This window comes from Barbus barbus (assembly GCF_936440315.1).
Source record: "Barbus barbus genome assembly, chromosome: 40".
Taxonomy (NCBI): Eukaryota; Metazoa; Chordata; class Actinopteri; order Cypriniformes; family Cyprinidae; genus Barbus; species Barbus barbus.
This window is the reverse complement of record NC_136718.1, coordinates 17,487,424-17,514,230: the sequence shown is the minus strand read 5'-3', so window position 1 is coordinate 17,514,230 and position 26,807 is coordinate 17,487,424. Positions and strand designations below refer to the sequence as shown.

The window sequence follows — 26,807 nt, the reverse complement described above, 5'->3', positions numbered from 1 at the left end:
GCATGTATTAATCTTAGTTATATTATTTACATTATATATATATATATATATATATAGCCTATATTATTAAAAACAAAAGTTGTATCTGTTAATATTATTTAATGGGCCTGAGCTAATAGAACTAACAATGAATTGACATTAAAAAACAATAAATATTGTAATAAATGTATTGCTAATTATTAGTAAATTTTCGTTAATGCATTAACTAACCTTAACTAGCAAATGAACCTTACTCTAAAGTGTTACCAAAATTAAGCAATTCTGGCTAATTTTAAGCTTATTATGCAAGTCAATCTTAAAGCCGAATTCACACAACATTATTTTCATTTTCAGCCTAAATATTTCTATAATTTCAGATCATTAATTCCAGTCCATAATCACTATCAGAAGAAGAAAAAAATCTAAATTGAACATCCTTTTTTTAACGAATTTTTTAACTTTTTATATAGGCTATACTTCCTTTAAGATAGCCCATATTTCCCGAAAAAACTATTTCACATCAACAAATATAAAGTTGTATCATATAAAGTTGTATCATATGACGTGCATCATATACTGCTGAGAATATAGCTTCATCAAACAAGGTCTTAACAAGGAGGTACCTTTGATGGCACGTTTCATTTATTTGATTGGACGGAGCAGTTGTGGGAAGACTGTGGAGAGGATGAAGTTTACAAATCAGATGCTCTTTGTTCTTCAAACACAAAATCCCTAAATGCGTTAGTTAGTTCAATTTGATAATAACATTATATAAAAAATGTTATATATGTGTCTAATATTATTTATATCAAGATTATTTAGGCCTGCGGATTAAAAAGTTGCGCACAAACCTTTAAAAAAAGGACAGAATGATTTGCAAGGGGTTTTGACATTGTAAAATTTAGCCAACAGCTTTTATATTTAATCTAATATTTTAAATTCAATTGCACGAACAATTCACAACATAAATAATAAGAATAAAAAGAAAACATACTATTCTTATTTAACGTTGGCTTAACGCAGTTAGCAAGTGTTTTTTGAATGCCGGCGACCTCAGATGTTTACTGCAACATTTACCAAGCAGTCAAAATACGTCTGCGACCCTCGCGCGCCTCTTTCATGTTGAATTCGCGAACTTTTGACCTCTGTTTCAGGATACCGATAGGAGGCAGGGCAGGTAGGTGGAGACTAAAGCAAATCCGAAGCACACCTGGACACTTTTAACTTTACACCTGTGCTGTCCGCAACAGAGAATCTCGCCTTTTCATTCATCCAGCTCAAGCCCATCTCATGGATCGCAGCGCGGGGTCTGATAACCTGCAATCTCGGGACACCGCAGAGGACGGCCAGGGTACCGCAGGGGATGGAGGAGCCGCTCCAGTACCAGAAAAGCCTCCTTATTCGTACGTGGCTCTCATTGCAATGGCCATCAGAGAAAGCGAGGAGAAGAAGCTGACCCTGAATGACATCTACAGCTTCATCATATCCAAGTTTCCATACTACGAGAAGAACAAAAAGGGATGGCAGAACAGCATCAGGCACAATCTGAGCCTCAACGAGTGCTTCGTGAAGATTCCCCGAGAGAGTGGCGGGGAGAGGAAGGGGAACTTCTGGGCGCTAGACCCAGCGTTTAGCGATATGTTTGAGAAGGGTAATTACAGGCGCAGGAGGCGCGTCAAGAGACCCTACCGACCACCACCCTTACCGTCTGGATTTAACTTCACCGACTCGTACTGCCTGCAACAGGAGCCCGTTTACTGGCAAAGCCCGTTCGTCAGCACCAGCTCCTGGAGCCACCAGTCCAGCTCTCCGACGCACATCTCCAGCTACCTGCAGCCCATGCTTGGTAACGCGCGCCCTCTGTCTCCAAACGATTACGCCAACTCTCCCGTGAGTTATTACCACGGTCAACAGCATCACCTTCACCCGTCCTACAGACCGTACCACCTGCATCCGAACGCTCTGGTGCCTCTGAGCGGCATGACTCCTCCGGTGAGCCCCGGCGGAAGCACCATCTCCGCCTGCAGCTACCCGCCGCGCAACGGCCATCCCGACCTGGTGCATCATCCGTTTGACTGACGGACAGACACGTGAAAACTGAATATAAGTAGGCTAAAAATTTCATTTGGATCTAGATTTGCTGTTTTTGTTACGTTAACCTTTGGAAATGTTAAACGTGCAGTTTCAAGTCAGATCGAAATGTTGCATTCGCTGCATTAGTTTGTTTACTGTATAACTAATGGGTTTACAGTTGTGTTTTGTAGATTTTCATGAATGAAATATTGTTAAACTTGTGTTCACTTAAAAGTCAAGAGACGAGCTGTTCAAACGCACTTGGTTGTTGGCAAGTTGTCAGTTTACATAAATTTCAGCAAATGTTCTGAAAGCATCAAGATACATAAGCATATTTATTTTTCAATCACTATTGAGATTGTGAATTTAGGATCTTAAAATGGATGTACGGTTTGCATACCGTTTACAAATGTTTTATGAATATTTTATTTGGTGGAAACTCTTTGCACAAGTTGTTTACATGGGTTCTTTATATATGCAACGGTGTACTTTCTTTAAAAAATGTTTTGTATATTGAATAGGCATGTTCAGTGTCAGCATTTCTGGAGTTTGAAAATATTTTTTATATATAAATGTTTATAACCTGTTCGAATTTTTCTCTGATAAAATTTTTATAATTAGTCATACAAGTCTCATTTATTTGACTATTTATTTTATATATTACTAATTGCATTTGATCAGACTTAATTAAAGAGATAATAATAATATTTTAAAAATACACATATTTGTAGAGAAAGAAGTATTGCTAGTTTCCTATTATTTTATTTGAAAAACGCACAAAATGCCATGAATATTACTGCTTCAGAATCTAATCTATCCAGTGTCTGTGTAAATGCTAAGTGCAGTGCAAATACTTAATTATAATGAACATTCATGATTAATGGTGGGTGATTAAAATTATGAGATGATTATTCCAAAATATGGAGCAAGATCATGGTTATGTGTAATTCTGACCCCATAATACACTGTGTAGCTAAATGGCGCCCCCTTGTGACCTTTTGACCCATTATCTGTAAAAAGACCTTATAGTATTTAATTTTTCATGCTAACAGTTTATTGACTACAGCTTATATAATTAATCTGAAAATATTTTATTATATAAAAAAATGTACATATATGGCGGCCACTTTCTCTTAACATATTTCTGTGAATCCATTTATTGAGTTTACAGAAAATGGCATGAGATATTCTAATAGTTGACATGAGATGTGTCTGTTCCTTGTGATTATGCAAATCTTAGTCCAATGACCTCAATTTAGGTTAGGGATGGGATGAGCAAAACACCCACTACATCTTAAACTTGTCATTCGTGCCTTTGAACAGAGAAATATAATATCATAGTTTTATCTTGACATAAAAACCAGCCCATATTCAAATACAAGCTGCTGAATGAACAAACAAGAGATCATTTGTAAAGAAAGACAGAGTGTCAGAATCCCAAGGCTACACAAGGCTCTGAAACTGTTGCCATGATGAGGAAAGACTGTTACTTTAACAGCTAAATTTTAAAGAAGTGTTTGATGCATTGTAAGTATAATATGAATATTAGACCATGGTCTCAGATGCAGGGCTGTATGTCCATCCATAATTTCCCTTAAAGGCATCCAAGGCTTCTTCCTACAGCTTGATTTGATTATTTCAGGGGCTGTAAGGACATTGCATGTGTTTGGTTTTCCCCATCACCTACAGTAACTTCCCTGCAGTGATCGGCTGTCTGGCAACAAAGTGCACTTTGGTCTGCAATGACTGGTGGGCAGCGGGTGAAGGTGGGCGGATGTGGGCACAGGGGTCTTTTGCTTTATTTCACTCTGAGTTTCTGTTCTGCACATGCACTTCCTGTTTTCACAAGCTGTGAGCTTTCAATGGTGGAGTGCATTTTAAAAGCTTGTTATCATCCCAGCACCACTATATTCTTTCAGATGGCTGAAAAGAAGACCTATAAATGTCTGTGCAGATGATTAAACAGCATGTGGCTAATTACATGCAGTTCCAGGTCTTGGATCCAATGGTGTTTTCATAAATGGGCCAGAGATTGTGCTCTATGTGGCTGACAGGATATGTATTTTTTATATAAATGCATTGCAAAGCTTTATAATTTGTTTTCAGGAATAAAATAATAGCCTTTTACTAGACGTCTCCTTGCTGAAAGCAGACAGCTTTATTTGACTGAATGACTGGTGCTTTTAAGTGACTTCCCCATGGACCCATAATCGTTATTCGCTGTCAGTGGCATCCAGAATTAGAGCTTCCTTACTCTCTCACAGGAAGACACGTCTGACCGGTTTTATTTAAAAATGAGGAAATAATGAGTTCAGTAATTCAGCGTGTTATGTACAGTATTTACGCATACAGGTATCACGTGATATCTGGTGTCAGATAATAGTAGTAAACATACTCTACAGTATTGTTGTGAACGAATCGGTGTTTTTGAATATATAGTTTAATCGAGTCCTTTCTACAGTTTATTCCAGCGTGACACCACCCACTTCGAGGACTGACTACAACGTCAGCCGATAGCATTCGAGTACAGGGCTTTAACGGAGCATTTCATTGGTTGTAATTACTAACGAATACGCCCCCTAGAGTCAACCAGTCGTCTAAACAAGACTCGGCCTTGAACCAGAGCTCATATGAGGATATATTGAGGACTGAACGAAAATGGTAATTTAAGTCAGTTTCATTCACAACAATTAGAGAAAGCATATAAAACGACCATATGCTATTCAAGTTAAGTGAAACGTGACCGACTCGGCGTCTTTGGCGAATCGGTTGAGTGAATGATTCAGTGACTCACTCAAAAGATTCGAGTCACTGGGATGAATCAAAAGCCATATATATGTATATATTTGATTTATTTCTGCGAATTGATAGCTCATAATCCATAAATATGATTGAGGGGAGATACGTAATCACAGAGACGGGTTTCAAATGAATGCAGCATGTCGCACGCGTGGAAACAGACCTCAGAAGCAGAGGAAGCCAGACGGTGATGCGCTGAGGAAGAGTTAGGGACCGTTAATATTGTTTATAACCGTGCTGAAAAGTGCAAACATTTAATATGTATGCATGAAAGTTAAAATAATTACATTTTTATGTAATTGATAAAATGGTGCCAGTTAATTTAAGGTCGTAAATCATCAAAACATCTTTGATGTTATACTGTAACGCGTTCTCCAAACATATTCAGCCAATTTCTCCCTAAATGAAGGATTTCATGACACGCAGACATTTTTATTGTCAGTATTATGCCGTGCATGAATGACAACAAGGGAGAGAAAGAAAGAGAAAGGAGGAGGAAGCAACTGAGCGCGAGAGAAAGAGAAAGAGGAAGAGAGACACACTACACAACTATGTCGATGATCCCTACGAGTTAGGAACACGGTGCTGAACGCGCAGTGCAGACGGCCACTTTAACACCTCCAATCACTAAAGGATTATCAACACTTCTGCTGTCATTTCAGACCATTCAAATACTGGCGTCTTGATCGCTGACCGAAATTCACGCAGGAAGATATCAATCTTCAATGTCAAAGTAAGTTAAAGGAGCATCGCTGATTCTGAAGATGGAGAAATGAACCACCGGTGAGGTTTGAAGGTAAGTTCTTTCATGTTTCCCATCACGAGAAAATGAAACGAGCAGAGGTTTATTCATGGTGGCTTACGCAAAAATGTGTTGATACCTGCCATTTTAAAAATGCATCGTAATAATGTGCTATATTTAATCGCTACGACTTTATATACACCGTGTATTTTCGATAGACGCATAGTTTAAAAATATAGTATAACATTTGTGAAATTGCTATGTTGATGTGAGATGATGTGCGCCACGTTTCTCGGATATTGGCCCTCCAGCCGGCTTTGTAACCCTAGACAGTCCGACAATTCATCACAGAGCTGCATTGTGTGCTTCAGACACATGCATAGCATATATGATATTAGATATTAATTAGTATGATGTAATGTAAAATCTCATGTCAGGAACACCATACTTCTGTTCATGATTAATTGCAATTGAAATCTGATTTTTCAGTTGTAATTTTTTCATTGATAATGTAAGTATAACTGTAGTGTAGTGTGCAGATAAAACAAATTATGCAATTCAATGACCTGTCGTTTTTTTTAGCAGGTCATTGGGTTGATACAAACCATTGTACAATGTTATATTGCATATAAATATTGTATAACATAAAATATATATTGTGAGAAGAGAAGTATGAATATGCTGCATAGAACATTGTAAATGTTAAATATTTAGCGCATTAAAAAATAAATATATTCTATATTAAAAAAGTAGTAATTAAAATAATATATTCTACAATAATGTTAAAGCTCACGTGCAACATAACTTGTAGTTTATTTGTATTTTAATTGTACTTCTTGAGGTTTAGAATTATGATAATATTTTGTAAAAAAAATGTAAGTCATTGTGATTAAGTATTCTGTAATTATTCAATAATATTATTCTGACTTATTTACTCGTACTTACGCATTCAATTGCTGCTAGCCATTATAAAGTGATATTAATCGTAACATGAAGGATATATTTTTTTAAAGAGCATGTGCTGCACAATTACATGCAAAGTGTCTTAATAATTATTTATTATTAACACGCTCTCTCTCTTCTCGCTGAATATTAATTGAGCGTCTTGAGGTCACTCCCTGCCTCTGAAATTGGTTCAGTGGGTTGTAACAGCTAGTAAACACTTCATGCATGTTCAGTATTGCATGACTTGATCTGTTGTAAACATCTGTCTGTGTTCAGCAGTGGGGTCAGCTGTAGATGAGCTTCCTGCACCATGCCGCCGGGGGTCTACGGCATGCAGGATGTGTGGGAGAGGGAGGGTCAGCAACAGATCAACATGGAGTTCCTCCTCCCCACGGGGATCTACCTCAACTTTCCCGTAGCATGCAGTGACACCATTAGTACCATCAAGAAGGTGAGGAGACCCTCTGATCACATGCAAACACCAAACATGCTAATTCGCAGACATGGGTAGTTGACAAATAACATGGACTGTTTGTAATGAGCATGATGATTGTAGGTTAAAAAGGACAAAAAAGCAGTCTTACAATATCTTGCATAACAAAATTGAAATCATTATTTACTAAAATATGTTAACATTATATCTTAACACTCCTTGTTTATGAGAGAGTTATCAACGTCCAATTTGTAAACCGATCTTTTCAATTAATTTATTAGGCTCACAAAATGGTCTGAATGATTTGTTCGTGAGGTCAATGTTAAAAAAAACTACTGCTTTAATATGAGGTCATAAAACTGCAGCTGTAATAATTAAAATATGACCAATGAGCAAACTGTTGTTTAAATACATTGCAGGACATTTTAAGTACACAAAAGTGTTTGATTGGTGATTGAAAATCTAGCATACATATTTGATTTTATTATTAAATTTGCTGGTTATTATATTCATAATGTCAGATGGTTTTTAAAAATGCCTATATTTGAACAATTTAAAACTGATATTAAAATGTATTTGGTATTCAGATGTATTAGATGATATCTACAGTACAAGTTAACACTTGCATTGAAAGCAATGCAGTTGTTTAAGATGTAAACAGTTTTTTATATAGTTTTTCCCGCTTGTTACTTTCTATATACCCCCGAAATGTTTTGTTATATGTACTCTTGTTTGTACAAAATGCTTGGTTCTCAACAAAAAAAGTACTTGATTGAACGGATCAATTAGCACACAATAATATAATCAGTTTGCTTAGTAAAACATCAGTCACACTACTGATGATAATGAACAAGTTGAGGACTTCCCTGTTTAGAGGACTATTTCTGTGCTGGTAGACCACTATAGGCATGATGTCTGCCACCACTAAATGCATGGTTTTTCTAATGAAGCTGGTTAACTAAGGAAATCTTACTGGTTGAGATAGTCAGGAAGCCTACTAGTACTGTATGCTGGGTAATATAATTCAAAGCACAGCATATATTGGTATTAAGATTCTCTGCAATAAAATTATAGGAGTCAAATGCAGTCAAACCCATTGGGCACATTAAAATCTTGATTTGTGGCTTGTGCTTTAGATGGTGTGGAAGAATGCCAGGAACGAGCCTCTGTTCAGTGAACTGAGTGACCCGGACGCCTACGTCTTCACCTGCATCAACATGACCGCGGAGCGGGAGGAGCTGGAAGACGAGCAGCGCCGCCTGTGTGACGTTCGGCCATTCATGCCAATTCTCAGGCTGGTGGCCCGGGAAGGCGACCGAGTCGAGAAGCTCATCACCACTCAGATCAGTCTGCTTATAGGAAAAGGTTTGTGTCACACCTGTTGTCAGCTGACCTCAGAGCTGTTTTGGTGGCTCACGATGGGAGCAGCTTAGCGTTTACTCACCACTGCAGTCTGCAGCAGAATTATATGGTTTGGCAGCTGTTAAGCAATTAAGAAGAATTTGTTATTTAAACTAAAAAATTATGAACATCACGGAAAGATTCGGAATGATTCAGAAAGTCTGGTTTCTAAATGTCTCTTAGTTTTGATCATATCCCCTTTTTGAGAAGTCTTTTATTACCTTGGGTAGTTTTGGTAATGGTTTTTGAGGATGGTCATGCAATCGGTTCATGTTGCCTTCTGCCTAATTCGACTACTATCTAGATGAATTTGCGCCAAATACCGTAGATGTTGGCTAAACTTAACTAAAGAAATGGGAGGTATTTAAGCCTTTTTATTTTGCTGTCCTAAAAACGCATGATTATATGATTCATTAGATTTTATTATTCGCTTTTAGCGTTGTTTTTCACTGCTAATATTTCCACACCGTTATTAGAACAGAGCCTTTTTTTGTGACTCAGAGAGTTTTATTATTGGTAATATTTTCGTAATGAATGTTGACAGTGCAGCTTTCACGTTCTGACTTCGTTCTAAATGGCAAAAAACCTTCTTCACAGGTCATCATGAATTTGACTCCCAAAAGAACCATGAGGTGAATGAATTCCGAACAAAAATGCGGACATTTTGTGAAGAGCGTGCTCAGGAGCGTCAGATGTTGCCTTGGCAACAATGGATGAAGTTCAACTTCCCGTGTGACTTGGAGCCGTGCTCTGTAGGGGCGCAATCTGGGAAATCACGCAGCGTCAAAAAGATTTTGGTCAATGTGAAGTTTGAGGGCAGTGAGGTGAGTGAATTCGAATTTTACATGAGTTCATTCTTGGAATTCATTCCTTTAGTATAATGCTATGTATTTGCTTTCTGTTTGTGCTGATTATATGAAATGAGCAGCATGTTATGTAGTCGTTGACTATTTAATCCTCTCAAGCAAAAGTCTAATTTTAGACTGACATATTTTCTGCCTTTGATATCACAAATCGTAACAGTCAAGAGACGTTTACACGGTGATGATGTCACTGCAGCATCTGCAGGCACACATGGCTCTCACTGACCCAGTTTTCCAGAGTGAAGCCTTTGATAGTATTTATATGTGTTGTGTTGCCTGTCAATCCCCCACCCACTCAACACAAATGTTATTTACCTATGATCTTTAACCTTGTAATGAGTCTGAAGCATGCAAAAAAAACCCTCCAGCAACACTTGTTTTTATAATGCATGACATGGATCAAAAGCCAGACTGTTTCGACACCGCATTTGCAGAGAAAAACAATCACATTATGAGTAATTAATCATACTATTGTGTGTGAACCCTGATCCTATGCGCATCAGTAATTAGGAGGGAGTTTTCTGCTTTTTTACTATAACTAGAGCATGTTTTCTGTAACTTTTGTTTTTGAACCAAGGACCCCTTTCATAACACACACTGTTCAAAGACCCCAGAGAAGTCGCTGTTACCATGGAAATGAGAATCATGGCAACCATGACCACCCACTCCCATAAAGCATAGTCTCCCCACACTCTCAATCAACAGTTTTTGTATATATTTGGATGCAAAATTTCTAGATTTTTTATTATGCAGTACCATTCAAACGTTGGGGGTTCATATTTTGAAAGATTTTTGAAATAACTCTCTTAATATAAGATCTCTTAAAATAACTGCTTTCTATTCGAATATAGTTTAAAATGTAATTTAGTCCAGTGTTTGCAAAGCATCATTACAGATACAGTGTCACATGGTCCTTCAGAAATCATTCTAATATGCTGATTTGCTGCGCAAGAAACATTTCTTATGTCATATTATGGTGTGCTGCTTAATATTTTTGTGTAAACTGTGACACATTTTTTTCAAGATTCTTTGCTCAAAAGCTTTGGTAAAAGCATTTATGCAAAATAGAAATCTACAATGTACATAAAAATGTAAAAGTCTTTACTGTCATGTTAGATTAATTGAATCCTTACTGAAAAAAAAATCTCACTGACCTCAAACGTATCTATATTATGTTTCTGTATTATAGTTATGACTTCTTCTATAGTTTCAGCCTATATTGTAGGCTTATTCTTTTTCTAATGACTGAATGTCAATGTTATGGACCCCCTGGTTATGCATCTCACATTTTTACTTCGTAGGAGACCTTCGTTCTCCAGCAAGATCCACAGGACCTGCCGATGGTTCTAAAACGGAACGCCTTGAGAAAGAAGTACACAGTGTTCCGATCAGCCAAGCAGGAGAAGCCAGAGGACTACACACTTCAGGTTAATGGGAGATGGGAGTTCATTTATGGAGAATATCTACTCTGCCAGTTTAAAGTAAGTTTGAAAGTCACAACATCATCTCAACTGCCCAGCTAGATTTGAAAGCACCACACTTTCAGACTCCAGGCTGCATGGCTTTATAAATCTTGTCCAATTGTTTTGCTGTATATACATAAATTCCATTTTGCAACAATGTAAAGTTTGTCAGAGGCCTTGATTTGAATTCATTGTAGGACTTCACAGCTCTGTAACAGTTGTTGATTTAGAAACTGCTTGTACCTGCAAAGATGAGTCATACATCTCTACCAGCCTTCAAAACATCAACTACGTTAAGGATAATGTGATTTCAGCTGCATTACGCTACCTAAATGAACAGGCCGCAGGATCTGATGATGATTAGTCCAGGAGTACTGGATCTGGTCCGGTCTTTATAGTGTATTTTGGAAAACAGGAACTGATAAAACCATCTGTACCTCGGCTACCATTTCCATCCCTCGCTGTCTGTCTCTGAGAGTTTAAAACATTAATTTTGTGCTTTACCTCAGTCTTTTTTTTTTATTTAAGAGTTTTTGGGGCTTTTATAATGTTTTTGATAGCATCGCATATGAACTTGTGTCTCCCATATAAACACCATAACTCAATGTGTCTTGAACATACAAGCTCATTTTTTTCTTTTTTTTTTCCTCTCTCGCAGTATATTTTTACATGTTTGCATGGAGGTATTACCCCACACCTGACCATGGTGCATCATTCAGTCATCATCAAGTACCAGGAGGAACAGGGTGGCCTCAGTAACCAGGTGTCCAGAACTCGTGCTCAGTCCAAACCACCCCCGCTGCCTCTGAAAAGGGTGAGAAGGCACTTTTACACCGGAACACGATCTGTTATTAACAGGGGAACTACTTGTCATGTTTCTCTTGTAGCTTGTGTTGTAGAATTCAACCTCTGTGAGCTCGATTTGCAATGCGACATACTCTCAATCATTTACCCGTGGTGACTTTTTGATCATCTGTGACCCCTTCATGGAAGTGCTTTGAATTAATGAGATGGAGCATAAAGTGTTTCTTTCTTGCTAGCTGTACATGCTTCCGGAATTTTAAAGAAATGTAAATAATTAATTGTAGCAACCCTACAAGCTAGTTTTAATTAACATGACAATAGCTCAGCTTTAAAACAAGCTACATTTTCGAACACGCTGTCATGGCGGTTTGCAACTATTTCACGCTTCAGTGGCTAATTTGTTCGATCTTATGTTTTTGTATAATCTACTTATGCTGTACCAACAATTAGGTTTAGGGTTGAGCTTTCTTGCTTGTACGTTTTTTTTTTTTTCTAAAGTCATGTTTTCGTACAAATCATGTCATCTGAATTCAAACAAAATCGCAAAATGGTTACATTAAATATTTTTTTTTATTTAAACGCTTCATTGCTAATATTTGCCATGTTGTTTTGGGAAGTAGATTTCTTTGTAGTGAATTGGTTCATTTGGAGAGTTTATTTAAATAGCAATGATATCAATGAATCATTTTAGCAATGATTCACTGGACGGACTTCCCTGTGCCTTTTTTAAATGTAATGAATAATCTAGTTAAATATTGCTGTTTCTCACAATTTTTCAACACAGTCATATAAATAAGGGTGTTTTCTTTTTTTGTTGTTGTATTTAGTGTAAATCTATAAGCTATATTTATCTAATAAATTAAATGCAGCCATTTTATTTGAGATCCTCATTGTTTTTGTTGCAGATAAATGTTGTAAAAAAATCTATGCATTTATAAAGATATTTCACCCTAAAATAGCTTCAATATAATCTATTTCATTAGCTGCTTGTAGTGGAGCTAACTACAATTTTAATCAGTTAGCCGTTTCAAATCTACTTCCCCAACACTATTAAGTACGTACATTTCTCCTGTGGTTGTCTGATGTACCTGATATACCATTTTATGAAAGATGTTACTGAACCAAAACGATCTGCTTGGTTTACCTTCACAACATTAGATTCACATTCATGTTAGTTCCTCGTTCTATTGTTTGGTTTTGGTTTCTCTGTAACTGTCAAGCATGCTTGCACATTTGTTTGTTGGCTTGCAATGAAAATACAAACATGTTTAAAATGTTAAATGACTCCTTTTTTTTTTCTCAACAGCAAAACACTTCTTCGCTGTGGTCTATCCATGAGCCTTTCTATATATATCTTCTACAGGGCAGCCGAGTGAATGCAGATGAAGGCATGAAGGTAAAACTGCTTTTTTGTATACTTGTTTGTTTGTTTGTTTGTTTGTTTATCTGCATTTGCAATTGTTAGTAGGATGTGAGTGCCATGTTGTTTAGCGTCTCTACTGTGGCAGGTAGTGAGGGTTGAAATCATGAAGACTGTGGTCATGTGACCCTGACCGCATATTTCCCATAATTCATCAGAAGCGGTTAAGTGAAACATCAAAACAGGAAGTGGGGAGTGACTATCTGGCTCTCTCTTGGGCCTAGATTCTTAGAAAAGGCCAGCATTGTTGCTTATGTTCACCGCTTGCATCTCCTTTTTTTGCTTGTCGGAGAAGTCAACAGTCATTGAACAGTTGTTTCTATTTTAAAAAAAATTCATGAGAAACGCATGTAGACCGGTTTGAGTTTTTTTTTTCTCTCTCTCATTTAGCCTGAGGAACAATTATTGCTGTAGTGGACGATGTTAAATATGTTTGCATGACAAAGCATTTTATCATGCAAAAATGTTAATGTAATTTTTCCTCATAGCAAATTGTTTAAAAAAACAAATAATTTCTGGCTTTCAAAAAGGAACTCGCAACAATGCTAGTCTGAACACATTTTCATTTCATTGAATTTCATTGTTTATAGTATTCTGTTTACTTTATTGTTCTGTCTCTTTCCACAGAGATCTGTATCAAAATTTGTTTTAGTGCATTTGTCACTCTTGTTCTCTGCCAGATTCTCTGTTTTAGTCTTAAAGGAAGCTTTTCCTCATTTATTTGTGCTCTAGTAAGTGAAAACTGGTGATTTTTAAACCCAGTTATGACTGCGCTAAACGGATAAAGGTTAAGTTCTGGTGTATTCTTTTCAAAACGTTTTCATCATCATTGTTCACAAAAAATATACAGTTTCTTTCATATGTTAATCTGTTGTCATATTATATTGTGAAAGTTAGTAAAACAATTATGAAAGAAATTATGTATAAAATGTGGCTTAATGTACCAAACCATCAAGCAACGGTATAAAATGAAAACATGTTTATGAAAAATGCACTTGTCCTGAGGACACATAGTTCAAACTTTCAGTTAAAATCTATCTTTATTATTTTATTAATATTAAAAATATGATTATATTGTAAGTTGAAGTTTGGAGGATAGAGTTCACAAACATTACATTTTCATAATTATAAATGATAAGAATATAGTTCTTTTAATTTAAGAAGGTTTTGAACATGTTTTTTGAACAAACAAAACCACTGCTAGTGAAAAACACATTTATTTCTTGTGACAACTGTCCCGTGTAACAAGTTACTCAGCATGCTTTTTATGCCAGACTTTCATTTACTTCCTCGTACTTTACTCACTTCATTCATACATTCTTTTATTTCAGAAAATTGAAAGTAAGTTCCCTCTTCTTAAAACTGTAGTCTTTATGGCAGATTTGGGACTAATTTCCAGCTCTACAATGCTTATCTTTCTCTCAGCTGGTGGTTCAGGCTGGCCTCTTCCATGGCAGTGAGCTCCTGTGCAAAGTGGTGACTAGTAATGAGGTCAGTGTTTCCTCTGAACCCGTATGGGACCAGAAACTAGTGTTTGACATCGGCGTGAGTGACCTGCCTCGAATGAGCCGCCTCTGCTTTGCCCTCTACGGCGTCATCGAGAAGACCAAAAAGCGTCCTACCAAGAAGAAAAACAAAAGAGCGGTATGTTTCAGCTCATTTCCACTGCAAACAAGTCACTTAGCAACCAACACACTGACTGAAGAGAGATGAGACACCTAACAGATGCTATACTTGGAGGGTTTGACATGCATGGCTGCTGAACACATTCACAGTGAATGTTGTGTCCAAGTCAAAAGCACAAAACACACATGATGCAATATTATTTAAACCCTCATAACAGGATATTGTGGTCCATTGCCTGTTCAATGCAAGTAAACCAAGTTAAATGCTAGGACAGAGCAGCTACTTTGTCAAATCAGAACTCACCAGCCCGCCTTTTCGTGGCCCCGTCATATAGCGTGCAGTGTCAACTGAAGGCGCAGTGTTGAAATTCCCAGGTGTCTGTGTGTGTGTGTGTGTGTGTGTGTGTGTGTGTATGGTGGGCTGATGTTGGCAACACCAACGCGTCCACTTCTGCTTTCAATGTTACTTCTCTTTCAGCGAACTAGAGAAGAAGTCCACATGGGTGAGAGACCTAAAGATAAAAAAGTGTCTCCTACTGTTATACTTGTTCTGTACTAGAATTGTGCTAGTTCTGCTGGAAACCCATATTTGACCATCTTGAAATTTAAATGTATTGTTTATCTCTAGATTCTGATTAAATATTCACTAATTTTTTATGAAATTGTATTTAAAATATAATTATAAATAATTTTTATAAAATTAATTTAATTTGTATTAAGTAAATTATTTTTAAAAATTGATTATAAAATAATTTTTAAGATTTTAAAATATATTTAAATAATATAATAATAATGTATTTAATTATATATTTACTAAATATTATTAAAATATGCTGTTAATATATAGCTTTAGGCAATACTGAATTCATATAAAGTGGAATAGATTTCTTTATCTCTAGCCTTTCACATGTAAATGTAGTATTTGAAATTTATATAATAATAATTTTCATTTAAAAAAACATTTTATAAAATCTATTTGTATAATTTATTATGAATTATACATTATTTTATAACATTTTATTTACAGTAATCTTTTAATTTATTAAAATAATGTATAAATAGTTTCTACTGAATAATTTTTTATATTTAAGATGTAATATGTTACTATGTTGATTTAGGCAACATTGAATTGATATGTGGAATTGAACTGGGTTAAAATTTAAACCTTTTTTAGTTAAATATTGTTAAAATGGGCAGCTATTTGCAGCAAGGTTTTATTGATCTATTTTTTAAAGTATTACTTTTACCTTTTATTTGTTTTCAATCTCTCAACAAACAACATAATTTTCACAAACCGCACTTCTAAAAATACAATTGATTGCAGTAATGTCTGTCTGCACAAATAGCAGCACTTAACTTGACAAATGGACTACATTCATCATACACAGGAAGTATTAGATCTGTTCTATGGGTATATTGGAAATCACTGCTGTTGTGGCTGGAATATTTGGTTAGTCAGTTGAATTGTCACCTCCCACAACAGAAGCATTAGTGTACAGCGCTGTTTAGGTGACAGTATCGCCTCTCCCACATTAAATGACTATTGTGTAACGCCAATATGGTTAATAAACCTTCCAAATGATCCCTCTTTCCACAGGACTGCCCGTTGGCCTGGGTTAACACGATGGTGTTTGACTACAAGGACCAGCTAAAAACTGGAGAATTTTCCCTTTCCACATGGCCATCAGTCCCAGGTACATGAATTGTCAAAATAAGACTTATAAGACTTAACAAGTAATTTTTGGTTATTTCATATCAGGATTAGGGACCTCAATTAAGGTTTTAACTGCTCAATTGTTTTATTTTTAGATGATAAAGGGGATTTGTTGAATCCTATGGGCACTGTGGAGAAAAATCCAAACATTGACAGCACAGCTGGTCTTCTGATTCGATTTCCCAACATCAGACCACACCCCCTGTATTATCCTCCAATTGAAAAGGTGCATTTTTGTGGTTCTCCTTAATGCTTGCACGCTTCTCGTAATGTCTGTACGTTTTATGGAAATGCCGTATAAATGCTCAGTCATTATCTTCTATTGTTTTCAGCTAAATGAGCGGGGTATGAATGGTGAAAAAGTTGTTGCTACAAAAGAAGAGGTAAGAAATAAAATGTATTGGTGTGTTAGAGGAGAAACATGCATATATGTCAGTCATGAAATGGAAACTACATTAGGGCACTGTTAAGAGTTGTGGTTTGCTGAATCATTGAACGTTTTCCGATGATTGATTCATATCACTAGAGCCCAAAGCATTAAAACGACTTTAATAAACTTTAATCTCTAACAAATGTGATTGTTTTCTTTCAGCACTTGAAACTGAGAGAGATTGTGGACAATAAAAACTACACTGAGTTCTTTGAGGATGAGAAGGAGCTTCTGTGGAAGTTACGTGAAGAGGTGAGGCAGAGATACCCAGAGAGCCTCCCCAAACTCCTCCTCATCACTAAGTGGAACAAACATGAGGATGTGGCTCAGGTATGTTGAACCACTAGTTCCTTGGGATATGATTATTTTCAGACATTGAAAAATGTCTAAAAAAAAATTTTTTATCTAGTCTGGAGTTCCTGCGTCAAAAATGACCAGCTTTTAAAAATTGCTTGTAAATTTCTCATTATGCTATTAAATTAAATATGAAAAGAATAACTGACAACATTGTTTCAGTTTCCTTCTTCAGGATTGATTTGCTCATTATACCACTTCTCTCACACATCTATACCACCACCCAGAGCGTTTTTTTTTTTTTTTTCGAACTTTATGGCCTTTGTGAGGCTGTTGTACACTCCCTCTCAGTGCTTTTTTTTTTTTTTTTCTTCTCAGATGGTTGGTTTGTTACGGAAATGGCCAGAATTGCCTGCTATACATGCTCTAGAACTTCTGGACTACAGTTTCCCTGACCCTCATGTCCGCACCTTCACCATCCGCTGCCTCAGGAACTTGCGGTGGGTAGCACTGCCTCTATAATCAACACCTGCTCTTGAGAGCTTAAAAAAAAAGTAGCAGGGATGTCTGCACAGCTTCTGTCATGCATATGTGTCAAAATCAGAGGAAAAAACATTTAACAATTAACATTAGTAGAGACATTCAAATAAGCACTTGCAGGTGTTTTATTAATAATGTAAATAATTTTATTCATATTTAATTTGTATGTTAAGAGAGCCTTGTCTGAATTGGATATTAATGAGGGATTTATATTCAAAATTTATATTAAAGTTAAAAACGGCTCTTCTGTAATGGCTCATCTAATGGGTTTTTTCTTTGTTTTTTTTTCTCAACAGTGACGACGAGCTCTTTCAGTACCTCTTGCAACTGGTGCAGGTTCTGAAGTATGAATCCTACCTGGATTGTGACTTGACCTGTTTCTTGCTTAAGAGAGCCCTGGCCAACAAGAAAATAGGTCACTTCTTGTTTTGGCACCTCAGGTATAAATCCATCTTCTTATAGTGCTCTACAGCAATGCGCCTCCATTCCTTTCAATGTAATTTAGGCTTTGTTTTTGCTTTCTCTAAAGGTCAGAAATGCATGTGCCCTCAGTCAGCTTGAGATTTGGACTTATTCTGGAGGCGTACTGTCGTGGGAGCATCTTTCACATCAAGAGATTGATGAAGCAGGTTTGTTGCATTTTATTCCTCATGTGAAAAGCAAATGAAGGTTTTTTTTTTTTTTTTTTTCTTGTTTTTTTTTTTGTGCTGTGCTGTGTTGTGCTGTGCTGTGATGCAGTTTATTAACCTAATGTGAACTATTTGTTTTTTCTTGTGTTTTGCTTTCCGGGGCCCTTTTTGACACTTGGGGCCCAAATTTAGCACTTGACTTGTTTTCTCATAATTGTCACATTGCCTTGTGCCTTTTCTTGTAAGAAACACCAGTTCGTTCCGGCACATATATTTACGTGTATAAATATAGCAAGCACAAGGGTGCTGGAATACATTTTTCTTTGCAGAAGCAGTTCCACAGTGACTGTGCTCAGAACTCTTTTTCTTTTGAATGTTTAATAATAGCCAAACCACTGGAAGGAAGGGGAACTGCACTACGCTGCTCAAAGTTTGCAGCTGTTTTTACATGCCTTATCAAATATTGATTATCACACCATGCTAAATGCATACTGCTTTAATTCAGTCCAGTTTTGTCTCTAAATTGAATGTGTGTGCATATGGATTTGTATGTACTTACACACAGTATATACTTATTATCTCTGTCTCCTACAGAATGAGGCTCTGAATAAAATGAAGGCTCTCAATGACTTTGTGAAATCAGCCAGTCAGAAGGCAACCAGGATACAGACTACAGAGGACATGAAAGTGTGCATCAAACAGGACACTTACATGGAGGCGCTTTCGGATGTCTTTTCCCCTCTCAACCCAAGCATCGTGCTCTGTGAACTATGGTACTATTCACATGCATGTTAATAAAGTAGATTTCTAATAAGGTCTCTTAAATGCAGTTAATATGTAATATAAAATAACACATCTTGAGAGATTTTAGAGGTTGTTGCATCAGCTCTTGTTAACAAATTATATTTCTTTGGTTAACATCCTACAGATGGGGTGTTATTTAGCAATGTAGATTTTGCGATAACTGGAACGATTGTGCAAAACACTTTTTAAATACCTCATTATGCGTTTTTTAAGGTTTCATGGGTTGTTTTAGGTTTTTAAGCTGTAACTGAATCTACGATATGATGCAATGTTACAGAAGCAATCGTTTTAATTCAGTAATCCCACTAAATGATCAGGTGCATTGTATAGAAGTCATGTAAAAGCAGTTACCAGAAAGCAAAAACAAAGCCTGTTTTGCAACCATTTGTGTACGTGTGCCGTTTCTTGATGCTAATCTTTTTTGTTTCAGTGCAGACAAGTGTAAGTTCATGGACTCCAAAATGAAACCTCTGTGGCTGATGTATAAGAACAAATATGATCATGTGGGCATTATCTTCAAAAATGGAGACGGTATGGATAAAGTCTTGCTACCACATTTTTTTTTTGCTTGCATTGAAGACCCCCCCCCCCCCCCCCCCCCTTTCCCCGCTCATTTTTTACTTCTGTAAATAAAGACTTTGACCATTATGGTTTTTTTTTTTTTTTTAGATCTGCGGCAGGACATGCTAACTCTTCAGATGATTCAGCTAATGGATGTTTTGTGGAAAACAGAAGGTCTTGACCTCAGGTGTGTATAGTTAACTTTGTTCCGCCAAGATTATCAATTAGCAGAAAATGTGTTCAGTGTATAAGCACCTATATATATATATATATATATATATATATATATATATATATATATATATATATATATATATATATATATATATATATATATATATATATATATATATATATATATATATATATATATATATATATTAGTTATAGTTATAGGACAATATTTGGCTGAGATACAACTATTTGAAATCTGGAATCTGAAGGTGCAAAAACATCTAAATATTGACAAAATCACCTTTAAAATTGTCCAAATGAAGTTCTTAGCAATGCATATTATTAATCAAACATTAAGTTTTGATATATTTACGGTAAGAAATGTACAAAATATATTTTTTACTTAATATCCTAAAGATTTTTGGCATAAAAGAAAAATTTATCATTTTGACCCATACAATGTATTTTTGGCTATTGCTACAAATATACCCCAGCGACTTAAGTGGTTTTGTGGTCCGGGGTCACATAAATATACATACATACATGCGTACACACACACACACACACACACACACATACATATTACTTAAATATAAATAGAATTTATTTTATTTTTTATTTCAAATGAGAGAGAGGGAGAGCCTGTGAAAAAAATAAATAAACAATTTCTGTTACTGTTTATTTGTTTGATCTCAGAATGCTGCCCTATGGATGCCTGTCAACCGGGAACAAAACGGGTCTCATCGAGGTGGTGAAAAACTCAGACACTATCGCCAACATCCAGAGAAACAACAGCAACAGTGCAGCCACTGCTGCCTTCAACAAGGACGCTCTTCTCAACTGGCTCAAATCCAAAAACCCAGGGTGAGCAGCACACTCTCTAACCTAACACCGTGGCACAGCCTGTGTCGTGTGAGCGCTGCAAGCGAGTGTAGCGTAGCCGCCAAATGTGGCATCAATGATGGTTTTGCATGAGCCATGCATGCTGTTTTCTACTCTCAAACCTCACTCTCAGGGTTAAACCTCTCTTGGCTCATTCGACCTTTTGGTTTATATGAAACTATAGTGTAACATCAAATGCACTTTGGTTGCAGAAGTTGCAGCAGTGGAGTAAATTTACCCCATGTTATGCTGCGTTTACAATTTCATTTGTTCTTAGCAGGTGTTTTCTACCAAAGTGGCTTGATGTGCATATTGTTTTTTTGTGATAACAGCTAAGTATACAAGCTGAGCACTAAGAAACCACAATGCGTGTTGCATTGTGTAACACAGTCTCCTTTTGCAAGTTGTCGATCCTGTCAGAATGGGAAAAAAATGACCTTTTCAGAAATGCACTGGTTTAGAGAAGTCTGAGGTTTGGGGTCTTTTTGGGGTCAAACTAACCTTCAGCATCAGCACTTATTCAGTGTACTTGCGCACATGACTGATCTTTAATTCACTTTTGTGTGAAGCATTTAGGCAACTAACAAAGCTAATTTTGGTTATGCGTATGTGGCTAACCAGCTACTTACGCATGCATGATTTTTTTTCAAGTATCCTGTTTATACATGACCTCTTGAACTCTTGAAACTAGAGTACAATAAAGTGAAGATGCTGATGGCTTGTCTGAAACATAATATATGTCCCCTGTGGACATATCCAGTTCTGTTCACTGGTTGTCCACTTACTGTAAATGTTATGCTATATTGTAAGGAATAACAGAGTATGGGACACTCATAATAGGTCCTGTCCATTGCTTACAGATTGGATAATGTTGTTTGGTGATTTAATGTTTCATTTTGGTCTTTAAGAAGTGCATTATTTGCTGAGCAGTTTACTGAGTCTGTGTCCAGGATACAGATGTATCTTTTTGCCCAGCTTTGTGTCATGTTCCATTATTCTTTTATTTTAATGAACTACCGAATTGTTTTCTTGCACATTTGTGACAAACAGTGCAGTAATTGTTAAACACTGCATAATACACAAGAAGAGTTTTCACTGCAACTGTCAATTTTGTTCCTCATTTTATTTTTATGGCCTGAAGTGAGGTTTTTTTACTCAAAAATTTAGCATTTGCTGTGTTAATTTTAGACACTGTGTCCAGCTATTGAATGCCTTTTGAAGAGTCAAATTTGACAAGATCATATTGAAAGTCTTTCTAGTATGGCATCTTATGGAATCTGAGCTAATGTGGAAAAAGGCTTGAACAGGAAGACACATTACACATTCACCCAGCAATATTAATGTTAAATGTCTCGGGTGAGTCATAGAGTGACTGAAAATTATCAGACAGAAACAAAGCAGAAAATGTTTAACACTATGAGAATGGCAACATTCAGTGACTCAGTGACATTTCAATCTATCTATCTGTCTGTCTGTCTGTCTGTCTGTCTGTCTATTTATCGCTCACGTTTGTATGCACATATACCTCATATACAGTAAACGTGTGTGTTAATGAGTTAGCAAACAGGAATTTTTTATTTTTTTTCTCAGGGATAAACTGGATCAAGCCATTGAGGAATTCACCCTCTCCTGCGCAGGCTACTGTGTAGCCACATATGTTCTGGGAATAGGGGACCGTCACAGTGACAATATAATGATCAGGGAAACGGGTCAGGTGAGAGTGAACTCAGTGCCCCAGCAGTGCTGTGTAATCATAAATTGTATCACAAGATGGCACCAGCCATCCATATGAGAATGGGTTGCACTTATCCTATTTCACATTCTTTTTATCATGATCTTTTAGGTTTGAGTTTTGTAAATAATTTAAGTAATGATTGAGATTTTCTCTGTATTGTTTGCAGTTATTCCATATAGACTTTGGGCACTTTTTGGGGAACTTTAAGAGCAAATTCGGGATCAACAGAGAACGTGTGCCTTTCATTCTGACATACGACTTTGTCCATGTAATCCAGGAGGGCCGGACCAACAACAGCGAGAAATTTGAACGGTTAGTAGTACATATGTTTTTTAACTTTAATGCCACAAAGCTAGTTTAGCTAGTTCTGACTTTCATTTAGTGTTTTGTTCTAAATTGTAATTTTTTTTATAGTATACTTCCATTTTTATCAGCTGCATTTATCAAAAGTTCAACACCTGTGTAAAACTGTCACACAGAAAGAAGTATTAAGAAGGCTTCTATGCTTTCCAACAGAAAGCATTTTTTACATTCCTCTGTAATGTATGGAAACTGCTGACTGTTTATAGCCTTGACAGATGACATTTATATGTAACCTGCTAATAAATGGAAGGTTTTGTGAGGAAAAAGAATATGTAAAAATCATGGCTGAATAAGGAAAGAGTTTGTGTGTTCTTATCTTTGCCAGGTTTCGTGAGTGCTGCGAACAAGCCTATAAAATCCTTTGCCGGAATGGAACTCTTTTTGTGAATCTTTTTACCTTGATGAAAGCTGCAGGACTCCCTGAGCTCAGTTCTTCCAAAGACATCCAGTATCTCAAGGTAAGAATTGCACAGACAGTTATTATTTATTACCCATGAGATGGGTGATATTTGCAGTTTCTCTAGTGCTTTACAAGCATGAAATATCAAATCCAAAGGGAAGACATCTAAAGACACTGTTTTGTATGAGATTTGTTTTTAGAGCAAGGTTAAAACAAAATGTTACCTATAATTTTTCATATAGAGTTTGGGTGACAAAGATTGTCATCATATTGTCAAACCTCTACTACTTTCTTTTTTTTTTAGAAAACACAAACAAGGTAATTTGAAGAGTTTTGTCCAATGATATGGTATGATATAGTAAATATAGTATGGACAAAATAAGAGAGAGACAAAACAATGACAAGTTTTTTTTTTTTTAGGTGAATCATCCTTTAAAAGGATGATTCACCCAAACATTTATATTTGCTGAACATTTTCTTCATCTAAACAGATTTGAGAAATTTTGCACTTACTCTCCAGTGGATTCTCTGCAGTGAATGGGTGCCGTCAGAATGAGAGTCCAGACAGATGATAAAAACATGACCGTAATCCACGTGTCTTAATGTCTTGTGAATTGAAAATCTGTGTGTTTGTAAGAAACAAATTCATCAAGATGTTTTTAACTTCCGGCTAAAATCCTCTAAACTAGTTCTTTATCCATAATATTGTCTTTCCTGAATCAGGGGAGGAATATGCATAGATCAAGCACTATTTACAAGTACCACGTAAACAGTCCTAAACAAATATATTGGTGGATTTTGATGTGGACAACAGATGGGATTTTTCACTGGAGGTGGAGGTTCCCCTTAATGATGGATTTGTTTCTTACAAACACGCAGTTTTTAGATTTGCAAGATGCTAATTGATGGATTGGGGTGGTGTGAATTACTTGTGGATTATTGTCATGCTTTTATCAGCTGTTTGGTCTCTCATTCTGACGGCACCCATTCACTGCAGATTATCCATTATTGAGCAAGTGATGTAATGCTAAATTTATCTAAATTCGTCATGATGTAGAAACAAACTCATCTACATCTTGGGTGGCCTGATGGTGAGAAAATTAAGCAAATAATGAATGTCATAACTAGGGGGATACAGAATATGTTCAGTGGTGACATTCCACCTCCATCATGACGGATTGTTCTTTTTCTCACAGGACTCTTTGGCGCTGGGGAAATCTGAGGAGGAAGCACTGAAGAACTTTAAAGTGAAATTTAATGAAGCTCTAAGAGAGAGCTGGAAGACCAAGGTGAACTGGATGATGCACGCTTTTGCCAAAGATAACAGATAAATGGCACTCGATCACAGGAGACCCACTGTAACCCTCTTGATGCTGAGTTTTGATTTAAACCAATGCAGCTTTGAACACAATATATGTTGCACTGCTGTCTGGCATTTATGGCATTATACTTCAATGCAAAGGCAAAATGCTGTAAACAGTTTGTTAAAACTGCGTTATCAACAATATCATAGGTCAAATGCGACTAGATTCTGTGTTTAAAATCCAGAAATTCGGTCAGAAAAGTTCCTGCGTTTTACCTTTACAGGGCAGTATATAAATCAACAGCTGTTCAGCAAATGTTTACATCTGTGATGTAATAGTAAATAATTCTATACATTTGTTTTAGTGAGACCTACTGCTTGAAATTAGAGTGCTTTCAGATACATGTTGTATTTGCAACACACTGCACTGGGAATCGAAGCTACTAATTTAACAAACTATTGGCGTGCCACTAATTTAACTAGCATCTCTGGTTTGTTTCTGTCACACTTGTGTACCTGCAAAGAGAAAAGCTCCAAGCAAGTGAGATTAATGTATTTATCATTTTTAACTGTACAGCATAGGTGACTTTTGTTCTGCAGAAGAAAGCACTTTGTGTGTTTTCATACGGTTTACATTTTTGTTTCAGGATTTTTGTTTCTCTGTTTACATGAATTTGTTTAGTTGTACATATTCTTTAGTGTATCATACCTATATTTACATTCCTTAAAACAGTATTTTTTAATTTGAATGATTTGTATACTAGGAAAATTGTTCATCAGGAAAGCCTTTGTATAGGGGTGTAAATGAGAGTGTAGAAGTGAGCCTTAAATATTTTGTATTTGTGGGGTATTCTGTGCCTGTGGGATAAGACACAAGCCATCTTGAAGTCGTGTCCAAAGAGTTTGCTTTTTGTTCAGTGAAATGTGTGCAAAGGATGTATGCCTTGTGCTACTGTACTATAAATCAGGGCAAAAGTGGAATATTATTGCTCTGTAGAACAATGCGCTGTTAATTGTGTGCCTGTTTTGAATATAGAGTCAGTCAAGCTTGTGTTTTCTCTTCCAGTAAACCTTAATCAACTCCAGAATGTATCGCCACAGTATTCTCTGACTGAATCCACTGCTACCTGATTCATGAAGATACTTTTTCTCAAAAGATGCTTAAATGCTGTTTATTTTGAATCTTTAAATATCCTCTAGAATGTGAATTTTTAAAAGAGATTTAAAATCCACCTAATCTTTATATATGAAGCATCTATAACTGCATATAATTTTAATCATGCAAGGAAGATTAGTGTACAGAGGGATAACTTTCACATTATGGATTTTAGCATTGGTGTAGGTATTGATGACTATCTATTGTGCTACTAAATGAGTAGCTCTCATGCTGTGGTCTTGTCCAAGCCTTCGTTATTTTGTTTTTGATTGTACCGTGATCTTTAGTCACTTCACAGTGTGAAATGCTAGGATCTTTAATTTCTTGGTTTACTAATGTATTGTTTCAGTTACATGACTTCTTTATGAAGTTTTCAGAGATAATATGAGTTATGTAAGGGTGTTCTTCATTCTCATTTTTGCCATAAATTATTGATTACGAAATTGATTTGTGGGTTATTTATTTGCTTTTGTTAAATGAGTGGTTTTTGATAGCTACACAGAGGCACTGCGAAAGGAGCCAGACCTTTAGCTGTTTATGTATCTGCCATCCCCAGTGAGGAAAATAATAAATTGGTGCATTTTTCTGACATTAAAATAATAGTTCACCCCCAGGCCATCTTTGAATGTAGATGTAGTTTGTGTCTTCATCTGAACAGATTTGCATAAATTTAGCAGTATATCACTTGCTCACCAATGAATCTTCTGCAGTGAATGGGTGCCGTCAGAATGAGAGTCCAAACAGATGATAAACAAACAATAATCCACATGACTCCAGTATATCAATTAACATCTTGTGAAGTGAAAAGCTGTGTGTTTGTAAGAAACAAAGCCATCAAGAAGTTTTTAACTCTGCTTCCTCTACAATATTGCTTTCTTCAGCAAAAAAGTAGTTTCGTCTGAATCAAGATAGAAATATTCACAGATCAAGCGACTGTTTATAAGTGAAAATTGTTCAAAACAAATATGTTGTGGATTTTAATGTGAGAGAACAGCAGGCGATGGAATATTCAGGAAGCATAATTATGGAATACAGATTCATTGAGTGCCTTAATAATGGATTTGTTTCATATAAACACAGCTTTTTTACATCACAACATTAATTGACAGAGGAGTTGTGGATTATTGTGATGTTTTTATCAGCTGTTTGGACTTTAATACTGACGGCACCCATTCACTGCAGAGGATCCATTGGTGAGTAAGTGATGTGATGCTAAATTTCTCCAAATTTGTTTTGTTGAGAAAACAAACTCACATGCATCGAGGATGGCCTGAA

At 36.2% G+C, this 26,807-nt stretch overlaps 2 protein-coding genes across 3 annotated transcripts; both read left to right on the top strand.

Moving 5' to 3' along the window:
• Nucleotides 1-1,269: 1,269 nt before the first annotated feature.
• LOC306859645 (uncharacterized protein) lies at nucleotides 1,270-2,669 on the top strand (the record flags this gene model as incomplete). The annotated part of the gene is made up of 1 exon (XM_079400769.1): nucleotides 1,270-2,669. One exon carries the CDS (start codon nucleotides 1,270-1,272, stop codon nucleotides 2,056-2,058), a length of 789 nt encoding a protein of 262 aa, XP_079256895.1. The 3' UTR covers nucleotides 2,059-2,669.
• A 2,322-nt stretch (nucleotides 2,670-4,991) lies between these two features.
• LOC306859792 (phosphatidylinositol 4,5-bisphosphate 3-kinase catalytic subunit delta isoform-like) lies at nucleotides 4,992-25,978 on the top strand. 2 transcript variants are annotated; one of them, XM_079401060.1, is made up of 23 exons: nucleotides 4,992-5,647; nucleotides 6,818-6,989; nucleotides 8,108-8,336; nucleotides 8,970-9,196; nucleotides 10,537-10,716; nucleotides 11,357-11,512; nucleotides 12,809-12,898; nucleotides 14,348-14,566; nucleotides 16,145-16,241; nucleotides 16,357-16,487; nucleotides 16,594-16,644; nucleotides 16,854-17,021; nucleotides 17,364-17,485; nucleotides 17,822-17,965; nucleotides 18,055-18,154; nucleotides 18,749-18,927; nucleotides 19,389-19,489; nucleotides 19,628-19,706; nucleotides 20,390-20,557; nucleotides 22,166-22,289; nucleotides 22,477-22,622; nucleotides 22,999-23,131; nucleotides 24,270-25,978. In XM_079401060.1, the coding sequence occupies exons 2-23, from the start codon at nucleotides 6,849-6,851 to the stop codon at nucleotides 24,402-24,404; spliced, it is 3,120 nt and encodes a 1,039-aa protein (XP_079257186.1). In that variant the 5' UTR covers nucleotides 4,992-5,647; nucleotides 6,818-6,848; the 3' UTR covers nucleotides 24,405-25,978. The 2 variants fall into 2 exon arrangements, with proteins under 2 accessions (XP_079257186.1, XP_079257187.1); XM_079401061.1 differs by having other exon boundaries at nucleotides 5,425-5,647; nucleotides 6,815-6,989.
• Nucleotides 25,979-26,807: the final 829 nt, after the last annotated feature.

Bases quoted from the DNA above. Each gene is read 5' to 3' on its own strand.
- LOC306859792 (XM_079401060.1), top strand. From the start codon at position 6,849: ATGCCGCCGGGGGTCTACGGCATGCAGGATGTGTGGGAGAGGGAGGGT. The intron at 11,513-12,808 runs GTGAGAAGGCAC...TTTTCTCAACAG, and splicing joins CCCCGCTGCCTCTGAAAAGG to CAAAACACTTCTTCGCTGTG. The intron at 16,242-16,356 runs GTACATGAATTG...TTTTATTTTTAG, and splicing joins CACATGGCCATCAGTCCCAG to ATGATAAAGGGGATTTGTTG.